The 12,264-nt window shown below is 45.2% G+C and overlaps 1 protein-coding gene across 1 annotated transcript in view; it reads right to left on the reverse strand.

The window, feature by feature from the left end:
* Nucleotides 1–12,264, reverse strand: part of B4GALNT2 (beta-1,4-N-acetyl-galactosaminyltransferase 2) — a 42,002-nt gene that overhangs the window by 9,003 nt on the left and 20,735 nt on the right. The window contains exons 3-7 of the mRNA XM_044248762.1: nucleotides 9,240–9,428; nucleotides 8,561–8,698; nucleotides 2,953–3,059; nucleotides 1,702–1,739; nucleotides 83–263 (exon numbers count right to left, since the gene is read on the reverse strand). Of these exons, the coding sequence (XP_044104697.1) occupies nucleotides 83–263; nucleotides 1,702–1,739; nucleotides 2,953–3,059; nucleotides 8,561–8,698; nucleotides 9,240–9,428 (653 nt within the window). The remainder of the gene's footprint in view (nucleotides 1–82; nucleotides 264–1,701; nucleotides 1,740–2,952; nucleotides 3,060–8,560; nucleotides 8,699–9,239; nucleotides 9,429–12,264) is intronic.

Consider the following 12,264-nt stretch of genomic DNA (forward strand, 5'->3'; position numbering starts at 1 on the left):
GCTTCCTGGAGGAGGAAGACTTTGAGAGGGCCCAGTGGTGTTTTCCCACTCCCTAAGCATTTTGCTTAGGACAGGCTCTCACCCACATCCACCCTGCGGTGCTGGTACACCGTGCTGGTGTAAGTCACGTGCTGGAGGATGAAATTCAAAAGCTTCCGGTCACTGGTCGAAATGGTCAGCCGCTTCTGGCCTCTGCCCTGCACCACACTGTCTGGGATGTCAGCGAGGGTGTTCAGTGTCCCCAGAGAAGCGGTCAGGGTGACCTAAGGCCGGTGAGGCAGAAAGACGCTAAATGCGAGGGAAGGCACATGCCCAGGATGGCCAGCAGGGGGCAGAGGGGAGGCGCCTCCTAGCGTCCCTGGGAGCTGGAGTCTGGCGCCAAAGCCGTTTGCTGCTCTGTCCCCAGAGAAGGACAACTAAGTCCTGGGGACTCGTGTGTTCAAAGGTCACTGGTCTCTTAGGTCTTGGCTTACAGGATCCCATTCTTCTAGATTTCTCCTTACTCCTGCTGGCTGCTCCTTTTGATTTCTGACTTCCTCCTCTGCCTCTGTCTAACCTCCCAAAACAGTTTTTCTGGGTTTGGCTTCGTGCCCTTTTTCTCTTCCTATTCAACACGTTCTCACTAGAGGTGGCGGCTTGAAATACCATTCATATGCTAATGACTTAAATGTGTGTCTCCAGCTCTCCTCTGAAGATCCAACTGCCTGGAGTGCCGCTAGGAGTACCACAGGCACCTGAAATCTTCACAACCGAGCCACTGATTTTTCTCTATACAGCTGTTTGTCACCCTCTTCCTGGTTCCCCCTGCCTTGTGAATGGTACCTTCATCCATTCAACTGTTGCAGTCCCTAATGGAGGTCATTCCCGCTCTGCATGAGTCCCGTTGCGTCTACCTTCAACATGTAGCTACAACTGGTCCCCTCTCTCCATCCCACTGCTACTCCCTAAAGCCCATCTCCTCTCCTGCCTTCTCGTCCTCTGGGCAGCCGGATATTTTTATGAAAAGTACAGTGGGTTCCCCCACACCTGCTGAAAACACTTCGGTCAGCCAACAGGTGTTTTCTGTGATGCAAATTATAGGTCCTGGGAAAAAAGTAGTGAATAAAATCAACTCCCCACCTTCAAGAGGCTTATATTCTAGTTGGGGAGAACGGCGGTTAAGTATATCTTGATGCATATAAAATAATTCAGGTACAGACTCATCACCCACTCCAACCTCTGGTGTGCAGAGTGGGAAAACTAAAACTACATTTCCCAGACTCCTTTTTAGATTAGGGTTCTAGTTGCACTTTGCCTTCCCCCACCCCATCAGCTCTACTACGCACAAGGGCTGGATTTGGAGATACATTAAGCAGGAACGAAAGGCAGGGCACAGAGTCCCCGTGTTGCTGGCTGGTGCTAAACCCGATGGAGGCAACAGGCACCCGAGCCAGGGCTGTGGTGACAGCTTCTTCCTGCAGCAAAAGCAGAAGCCTCTGCACTGACCTGGGTTTCTGGAAGTCCTCCTTGGAGCTCCGGCCACTCAGACGGCTGGAAAAATCATGACTTCTGGAGGCATCCCTACCCCGTCTCCCCACCTCGGACTCATGGCAGATATTGAATCTGCATGAGCACTCTGTCAAAATCTGAGACCGGCCACCACTGCGGACGGGGCTTGGGCAGTTATGCCAAGTGCAAAAGGGGGCTGGGAAGGGGACTTGCCTCATAGATGGGGGCCTCTGGTCCTTCAAACTGGAGACCTGGAGGACACAGGAGAAAAGGATAAAAAACACCATTTGAGAGAATGCCAAGGGCTCCCTGATGCTCACTACTTTCCTGATGACTCCCTTACATCCTTCCAGAATCCCTTCCAAGCTCATCTCCCGTGCAGAGTGTTTGCTGACCACTCCCCGCTCCCTGGGGTCCTGCTGGTGGTGTCCCATGGTCCTTCTCAAATTCCAGTGGATCTAAAGCCTCCGATGCCCATCCTTAGCCCTGGACGGGTACTGTGAATTAATCCCTCCCCTTCCAGATATCTCTGTTATGGAACGGAAGGCAGCAATGGATAAGTAATGAAACATCTTTATATGAGATTACTAGAATAGTCAATCTGGTAGAGACGAGATAAGACATTCTACAGAACGGTCGTTGCCAGAGGCAGGAGCGGGGAAGGAAGGCAGAGCTAAATGGGTACAGAGTTTCAGTTGGGGAAGATAAAAAATTTCTGGAGATGGATGATGGTCACAGTTGCAGAACACTGAGAAGATACTTAATGCCACAAAACTGTGTGCTTAAAAATGATTAATATAGTAAATTTTATGTTATGCATATTTTACAACCAAAAAAAAGGGACTCATCCAAAATGGTGAATTACTTTTTAAATGACTATTCAATTCATTTAAATGACTAAAGCAATTCATCCAAATGTATGTACTTTAGAATCTATCTCTGTGCTCATAATACGTTAATTCAAGTTCTACTTCAAATAGAGCCTTCCTATGGGGGCCTTAGATAACTTACATCATCTGTGAAATTGGCAAAATAACATTTACCTCTCAGGAATGTGGTGCTGAACTAGAGAAGTGTGTAGAAATCCCTTGTGGAGGGGAGTTTTAACCAACATTAAATATTCTTTTCAATATGCTCTCCCAGGAGATGGGCACATCTTTGCCTGATCTCATGATGCTGGAGGACACCAAAAAACCAATCATGTGCTAAGATTCCTTGAGGCACACAGATTTCTGTCCTCTTCTGTGTGATTCCGGATCCCCGGGGACATCATAGCACCTAAGGGTGATCCCCAATGGTGGAAACTTTGAGACTAACCACTAAGTGAAATCATGTCAGGCTTCCCGCATTGTGCTGAGTACACAGCAGGTACTCAATAAATGACTGTTCCCTTCCACTCCCCCATTTTGCTTAAGAAGAGTTAAGAAGGTTGTCTGGCTTTTCTCCACATGGAGAGCTACGTACCTGGGATGGGAACTGTATGCAGGGGTATCACCTCTACCCCATGGACTGGGTATCCAAAGGGGAGGTTGGGCTGAGCCAGCAGCGGCGGTGGATGGGGCAACCCTTCTCTGCAGGAAACAGAACCAGAACTATCAGCAGCTGCTCTCACGCGCCTCCCTGGTTAGTTCTGAAAGTGGTATCTGTACCCGGAGCTCTGTGCTGCCAATAGGGAGAAATTGAAAATAGACTGCCTCATTCACCCCTCTATTCCTTCCCTCCTTTATTCACCCTTGAATTCCCTCCAGCCTTGAATTCCACAAGAGTCCAGGCCCTTTACAACAAAGCACATACAAAATTAAAAACATAACCAGCAGGGGAAGAAGAAACAAAGTAAAAGACCATCTGGGCGCAGTTGCATCGGATGAATGCCAGGGTCACAGGTGAACTTCCTGGTAGTCAGGGTGTAAAGCTATGGGCGGTCAATATTCCGGTCTTATCAACAGGACAAAGCAAACAACTTCAGAGGCAAATAAACCTTTTCCTGGCGCTGAACTCAAAAAGAAAATACATCACAAGAAATGTGATTTGTTGCCTCAGTATTTTCAGAGCAAACACCGTGATGATTTTCATATGGTTTTGTGGTTATAACAACCTCAGTCAAGGGTAAGCACATCACAAGCCAGTGAGATTGATTCTTTGGCGGACTAAGGTAATATGGTTGAAATGCAGCCCTTGGCGATCCAGTGTAGCCAAAGGTATCATTTAGATCCCCTGGAAGAATTATTAGACTACTGTAGTGAATATTTATGGGAATACAAAAGAGATGAAATTTTAAAATGGGAAATGATGTAAATAGGCAATTAAAAGAAGGAGACCACATGGCTAATGCATAAATGAAACAAGCTCAGCTTCAGAATTAACCTGGGAAATACAACTTTAAAGACAATGAACTGGGGACAGCTGGGGTGGCTCAGTCGGTTAAGCGTCTGCCTTTGACTCAGGTCACGATCCCAGAATCCTGGGATCGAGTTCTGCATCAGGCTCCTGGCTCAGTGGGGAGCCTGCTTCTCCCACTGCCTGCCACTCCTCCTGCTTGTATGGTCTCTCTCTCTTGCTCTTTGACAATAAATAAATAAATAAAATTTTAAAATAATAAAAATACAAATACAAATAAATTACAAAATAAAAACAATGAACTGGAGGTGCCTGGCTAGCGACTCCTAATTGTAGGTTCAAGCTCCACGATGGGTGTAGAGATTGCTTAAAATAAAATAAAATCTTTAAAAAAAAAAAAAGGAAATACTTTTTTCATTAATGTTTCAAAATGTAATGATAAGGAGTATTGGTTAGGTAGTGGGTATTCCTCATGAGAATGTGAATTAATGTAGACACTCTTGAATGCTATTTGCCCTTATTTATTAAAAGCAGAAATAAGCACCTCTCATGAATGAGGGATTCAGGTGCTAGTTAAGGGGGAAAACACCTGCCTGTGTAAGCAACAACATGTATAAGGAGGTTCATTTCAGTTCATTTGAAATGAACATCTTTATACACATCTGAAGGAAATAAGGAAAGAATGTAAATATAACACAAGATGATTATTACAAATTATGTAAATGTAATAATGAAAATTCCCCCCAAATTTGAATATCATTCAATAGGAGAATGGCTTAATAAAATTCATTGTATTTATAGCTGTATAGCAATTAAAAGGAAAGAACTAGGGTGCCTAGGTGGCCTAGTGGGTTAAAGCCTCTGCCTTTGGCTCAGGTCATGATCTCAGGGTCCTGGGATCGAGCCCCGCATTGGGCTCTCTGCTTGGCGGGGAGTCTGCTTCCCCACCACACCCCCCACCCCAGCCTGCCTCTCTACCTACTTGTGATATCTCTCTATACATCAAATAAATAAAATCTTTTTAAAAAAATTTATTTATTCGACAGAAACCACAAGCAAGTAGAGAGGCAGGCAGAGAGAGGGGAGGAAGCAGGCCTCCCGGTGAGCAGAGAGCCCATCTGAGAGCCCCTGAGATCATGACCTGAGTCGAAGGCAGAGGCCCAGCACACTGAGCCACCCAGGTGCCCCTAAATAAATAAAATCTTAAAAAAAAAAAAAAAAAAAGTAAAAGGAAAGTGTCAGGGATCGCCTCCATCTGGGAAAGTCCCCCCCACTAAAAGATGGCACTTGGCTCACTGCCAGCAAAATAGGCTGCAAGTAAACAACAAACGTTCTGGTGAAGCCCGCCTAAAGGAGGACATAGTCATTGGCTGTTTCAAATTTAATCAGCATAGTAACAGGACTCTCATTGGCTCTCCCCATTGCTTGGCCCCTTATTGGTCACCCTGCCACATATAAGCTAAGGAAGTTGACGAAATAAAGGGATAAAGCATTAACACCATACCCAGGCTGGTTGTCGTTCTTGCGGCCGAGGGCGACAGAAAGAACTAGACATATAAGCAGCTCTTAAAAATGTACTTAACCGGGGACTCCTGGGTGGCTCACTCGGTAAAGCATTCAACTCCTGGTGTCGTCTCAGGTAATGATCTTAGCGGCATGGGTTTGAGCCCCCTATCCGGCTCCAAGCTCTTAGTGGAGCCTGCTTAAGATTCTCTCTCTCCCTCCCCTTCTGCCTCCTTCCCTTGCTCAAGCAGTCTCTAAAACAAACCAAAAAAAAAAAAAAAAAAAACTTAAAAAAAAAAACCAAATTGAATGAAAAAAGCAAATTCTAGAGTGATTTGTTCTTATGATGTCAATTACATTAAAGCCATACACGCAGATGGGTGAAACAGGATAAGGGGATGAAGCAGGGAGTTGTGTATAAAGTTGCTGAAGCGCTGTATTGTATTGTACGCCTGAAACTAAAAGAACACTGTGTGTCAACTACACTGGAATTAACATGAAATTTAACAATACACACAAAACCCCAAGAGTATATGTTTATGTGGCTATAGCTACACTCACATATGTATGTGATTATGTGTGTTTATCCGTGTGTGTTGCTGTGTAAAACAGTGTGGGGTAATCGATACCAAACTCCCAAGGGCAGACTGGGTTGGCAAGGGAGCCTATCATATAAGGCAGGGGAGCAAGGAGAGTTGAGGGGGTCAGTTCAAGTGGACTTTTTTTAAAGGAGCATTATCTGGGGTGCCTGGGTGGCTCAGTAGGTTAAGTGTCTGCCTTTGACTTGGGTCATGGTCTCAGGGTCCTGGGATCGAGCCCCGCCTCAGGCTCCCTGCTCAGCGGGGAGCCTGCCTCTCCCTCTCCCTTTGCTCCACCCCTGACCCGTGTATGCTAGCTTGCTCTCTTTCTCCCAAATATATAAATAGAAAAGCATTATCTGTGTACTACTCTTTTTTAAAAATATATTTTATTAATTTATTTGAGAGAGTGAGCATGAGAGGGGGGGACGGTCAGAGGGAGAAGCAGACTCCCCACTGAGCAGGGAGCCCCATGCGGGACAAGATTCTGGGATTCCAGGATTATGATCTGAGCCCCAGGCAGTCCCTTAACCAACTGACCACCCAGTTGTGCCCCTGTACTACTTTTTAAGTGAAGTAGCAAATGGAGCTTCTCAGACTCAAATGAACCAGAGATCTGACCCAGCATCAAGCGAGCTCATGATTTCAAGGGTACAAACAGGTGGCGGAGACCAAGCACGTAGGAGTGGTGCATGCACCAGGGTGGTTCCCATGCCCGCTTTCCCTCATCAGACCTGCGCTCCCCAGTCAAGGATAATAGGCGTGATCTCCAAATAGGGTTTTGCCGGGTTCCCGCACACAGCAGAGAGCATGTAAGTCATGAATCATCTCCGTTTTACACTCGCAGAGAGTTGTCAGCTTACGTGACATTTGCCAGGGGCCAAAGATTCTGCGTTATTTATTCTATGTGATCCCTTTGCCCCTGTGCTAAAGTGGGCACAAAGAGACTAAGAAAATCCCATTCCTGGAGGGGGGGACAACCCAGTCCAAGACACCAAGAACTAGAATACTACGTCACCCGTTCAGGAACAGGAATGAGGCAGCTCTGAATCCTACCTTCTGGAACATTCCTTTTGTAAAATTCTCAGAACTGGAAACTGCTCTCCCTCCTAAGACCCACCACAGCACTTCCCCTGACTACTATCACAACACTGAGCTTTGGACAGAGTTCCTGGGTTCCACACCGTTGGCTGAACACACCCTGGGGGCCACGGAGTGGCCAGGACCCTGGGATCATAGACCTGAGCTGAAGGCAGAGGCTTTAAACCACTGAGCCACCCAGGTGCTCCAAGAAGAGCAATAATTTTAATAGCAAACCACAACAATAGCAGCAGGTGATATTTTTGTAGTGCTTGTATATTTCAGGCCCTTCATGAGTTACTAGCTAGTTGTATGTTAATACAGTGCACACTACAAAGCCTTCAAAGGTTATGAAAGAAGTATCTTTATTATAATTTTCCATATGAGAATAGTCAAGTACTAGGAGGTGAAGTCACTTGCCATCCAGCCTATTCTAGAGTTCAAGTCCCTAATCATGGTGCTCTTATTTTTACTTTTATTTATTTTTATTTTTTATTTTTTTAAAGATTTTATTTATTTATTGACAGAGAGATCACAAGCAGGCAGAGAAGTAGGTAGAGAGAGAGGGGGAAGCAGGCTCCCTGCTGAGCAGAGAGCCCGATTTGGGGCTCAATCCCAGGATGCTGGGATCATAACCTGAGCCGAAGGCAGAGTCTTAACCCACTGAGCCATCCAGGCGCCCCTTTTTTTATTTTTTATTATGGCATACCTTCTGCTATAACTCATAATGATTGCTGGAAGGAAGGAAGGGAGGAAGGGAGGAAGGAGTGAAGGAGAGGGAGGGGAGGGAGCAAGGGTGGGCCTGTCCAGCCCTTCTGTGCTCCTTGGTTCTTGATTTCTTAGCCTGGTCATCCTATCACCTATGGTTTTGAGGAGGTTCCAACATCCTTCTGACAAACACCCTTTTTTGTTTGTTTGTTTGTTTTAAAGATTTTATTTATTTGACAGAGAGAAATCACAAGTAGACGAAGAGGCAGGCAGAGAGAGAGAGAGGGAAGCAGGCTCCCTGCTGAGCAGAGAGCCGGATGCGGGACTCGATCCCAGGACCCTGAGATCATGACCTAAGCCGAAGGCAGCTGCTTAACCCACTGAGCCACCCAGGCTCCCCCAAACACCCTTTTGATATAAGCCCGTCAGAGCCGATCATCGCTCTTTTCAATCAACAGCCCTGGCCTATACACTCCAGGTGTGTCATTCTAGTCCCTGCATATAGCACGGGGACATATGTTCCCAACATAAATGAATTAGAGGTGCACCTTGCTGCAAAGTCACCTGCTGTGAAGGCCTGGATGCCGGAGTTATACCACCAACACCACATGGACATCCCAGACTATTTTCATTCCTTTGTTCTGTTCTTACTATAAAATGTTCTAGACATCCAAAGTTTGGTAAATCTTCATTTATGGGCCATTTTTCTCTATTCTCTCTCCTTGCTTTATTCCTAACAGTGTCCCCCAGGGACTCCTGCAAGCGAGGAGTTCCTCCCTGTTTTCTTGGGACCCACACCCTCAGGACACAGTAGAGAGAGCTTTTGCTCTACCCCAGGACCGAAGAGCCCTCACAGTCTGCATTACCTCCTCTGGAAGTGTTCAAATTCTGCCTGTCTCCTTGCTTTCACCGCTGGGAGCTCAGTCTGGTCATAGGCATCCTGAAAGTTGTAGCTTCCCGGCTGTGAGGTAGCATCGCATTTGCACTGGTTTTTCGGGAAGAGCCTAAAACCAGAAAAGGACTGTGACCATGGAGTAGGTGGGTGGGCTGGTGGGTGAGAGACCCCGGGGGTCTAATCAGTGTGAGTTTCACCCTGAGAATCTCCTTTCCGTATACTCACCTGCTCTACTGGAATCCCAGCAGCGGCCCCTCCCAGAGATACAGGGGTCGGGTGGAGGAAGGGGAAGGGGAAGAAAGCCGGCTCTCTAGAATTATCCCTAGCACCAAATGGCTTTGAACTTGAGTCATGTGAATGCCCATGGCATCTGGGCCTCATCAGAAGAGGAGGCCAGCGGGACAGAAAGGCAGCATCTTTCTTACAATTTTAGCCAAATAGACCCTTTGTAGTTTTAAGGGACTTTGCTCGGTGCTGTAGAGAGCACACAGCACCCTGCAGACCAGCCCTTCTCCAGGTCCCCCAGTTTGTTTCACTTGAACAACAAGCACAGGTTCGGGAAGGCGGGGAACTGGCAATAAATTGAGCACAGTAAACTGTCAGAGGAACAAGGGAGACATCAGACCAATGTGGAATAAACTGACTCTCACCAGATTCCTTCGTAGGTAAAGAGGTTCTTGAGTCGTTCCTCAGGTAGAAGCTTCGGGATCTGGTCGGGCAGAGCAGAATGAGGGAGCTCTGGCGTGGGGCTACTGAACTCCACACTTCTGAGTAGAAATACAACAGTGCCAAGTCCTAAGAGCAACACTGAGATCTTGAGAAGCCAAGGAAACTCAGACCTGTTAGAAGACAAAAAGAACAAATTCCGTTAACATCTTTTTTTTTCTTGACCACCTAATAAATGACTCGACTGTGTAATGTTCGTGGGAATAATAACTTGAGGAAAAACGTAAGTGAAATACCTTATACTGCTTACCAAAAGTGATTTCTCATTTTAAAAAGAGAGTAAAGAATCAAGCCACAACAAAGAGACTTGGAAAAATCACAAAGCAAAGAATGGGCAAAAACATCCCAAGAAGGACAAAAAAGAAAGTAAGGTTTGCAATATTTATGTCAGCATAGTTGAATTCAAGGCCAAAAAAAAAAAAGTATTAAATAGGACAAAAAAGATCACTTACAATGACCAAATACATGACCCACAAAACAGATGTAGTGGTCATGAACTTTATCCACTAAACAATAGCATTAAAGTACAGATAGCAGGGCACCTGGGGGGCTGAGTCAGTTAAGCATCTGACTCTTGATCACAGCTCAGGTCTTGATCTCAGTGGGTTCAAGCCCCGTGTTGGGCTCCACGCTGGGTGCGGAGCCTACATTAAAAAAAAAAGAAAGAAAGAAAGAAAGAAAAAAAAAAAAGGCAGAAGGATTACAAATACAAAGATAGTCTTAGACTCCAACATTCTCACATCTAACACCTAACACTCTTGCAGCTCAGTGCTTCACAAATCAAGTCTCCAAAATATATAAAATAGTACAGCAACTAAATGATATAATTCATATTCTGTCAAAGAGCTCTTACAACACTTACAAAAATTGGCTATGCAAAGAAAACTGTAATCAAGTAGAAATAGTTCAGATCATGTACTCTGACAGCACAATCAAAAATGTAACCTCACGAAAAGCCCGCTTCCCCAACAGCATGGAGATTTTAAAAAGGTCTTCCAAAGCAACCCTTGAATCATGGACCTCAGAATGAAAATATAAAGATAATAAAGACATTACCTTCCAGAACTATGGAACACACTCAAACTGTCCTGAGAGGAAAAATTGAAGTTTTAGATGCCAATTTCTAACTCTGAGACACAAAATTAATAAATTAAGCAATCAAATAAGAAGCTTGAATAAAAGGAGCCCCCCTGGGTGGCTCAGTGGGTTAAGCCTCTGCCTTCGGCTCAGGTCATGATCCCGGTATCCTGGGATCGAGCCCCACATCGGGCTCTCTGCTTGGCGGGGAGCCTGCTTTCCCCTCCCCTCCCTCTGCCTAATTGCTATCTCTGTCTGTCAAATAAATAAATAAAAATCTTAAAAAAAAAAAAAAGAGCTTGAAAAAAGGACAAAGGAACAAAGCTAAGAAAAGCAGAAAGAGGAACTTAAGAACAACGCAAGGAGAAGGTTGTGAATTAGAGAAACCTAAAATGGAGTCATTGCTAACTCTAAGCCCTGAGCAGACAGCTTTTGTGGTATCTGCCCAGTTTATAATCTCTCTTCTGTAAGACTTTTCTCCTGACCCACACCGGGGACACCAAAGATCCCAGCTCATTACACATTACTCCCCGGCCATGGTGGATTAGACCAAGGGTGAACACCTGGTCTGAGCTGGGCCAGTCAACCACAATTTCTTCCCCAGGAATTAGAAATGAGGTCAGATTATTCTGGTCCCCTGAACCAAGAAAAGAAGGAGGAATAGAAAACAAGAGACACAAAGTGAAACCTGGATCTTGAACACCCCAATGAAGGGATGACTTTCCAGAAAAACACAAATGACCTCAACAGACCTGTGATAAAGCCTTTGAGAAAATTATCAAAGGCGTATCTATTCTCCCTTTCAACAAAGTCTCAGATCCATGTTTCACCAGTAAACAATTCCACCCCAGTTTATAAATAAAAGCTTTACAGTGGTACAGACATGAGTCCTCATGAATAGCTATATACCTATGCGAAATACATATTAGCAACTAGAATACAATGGTAGGTTACACGAATGATTCATCATCAACAAATGGGAGTTCTTTCTAGGAGTTCAAGGAGGATTCAATATTATGCAATTTATTAATAAATTTCACCAGGTGAAAATTCAGAATATGGTTATATTGACAGATGATCTTAAAAGCATTTAATATGGGGCGCCTGGGTGGCTCAGTGGGTTAAGCCTCTGTCTTCAGCACAGGTCGTGATCTCAGGGTCCTGGAATCAGCGTTGCATCGGGCTCTCTGCTCAGCAGGGAGACTTCTTCCCCCTCCCTCTGTGCCTACTTGTGATCTCTCTCTATCAAATAAATAAAATCTAAATTAAAAAAAAGCATTTAATAAAATCCAACATCCATTCTTCATTTGTTAAACATTTAAGAAAGGATCCAGTAGAAATGACACCTCACTAATAATCACTAGCACATCTAACACCTAACACCTGTATTTTGGTCTCTAAACACTCTTCCCCTCTAAAGGAAACCAGAGCACCTGGGAGAACTGGCCCAGTTCTGGGTCAAGGAGTATGTAAAGTGAGTCAAGGAGTGCCATAGTGCCAGAAAGGACAGGAGCTATCTAAGAAGACCACAGTCATCTTCAAAGAAATACGAGCCAGTTTATGGGGCGCCTGGGTGGCTCAGTGGGTTAAGCCTCTGCCTTTGGCTCAGGTCATGATCTCAGGGCCCTGGGATCGAGCCCTGAATCAGGCTCTCTGCTCAGCGGGGAGCCTGCTTCCCCCTGCCCTCTCTCTGCCTGCTGCTCTGCCTACTTGTGATCTCTCTCTCTGTTAAATAAATAAATAAAATAAAATAAAAAATAGGAGCCAGTTTAGTCTTCCACCAGCCATATTAGGGACAACTGAAGCATACACAAGAACAATGGCTACAATGAGCTACACCAAATTGAATAAAATAAAATCTGGGGGTGCCTG

Source organism: Neovison vison, chromosome 5 (genome assembly GCF_020171115.1).
Source record: "Neovison vison isolate M4711 chromosome 5, ASM_NN_V1, whole genome shotgun sequence".
Classification (NCBI taxonomy): domain Eukaryota; kingdom Metazoa; phylum Chordata; class Mammalia; order Carnivora; family Mustelidae; genus Neogale; species Neogale vison.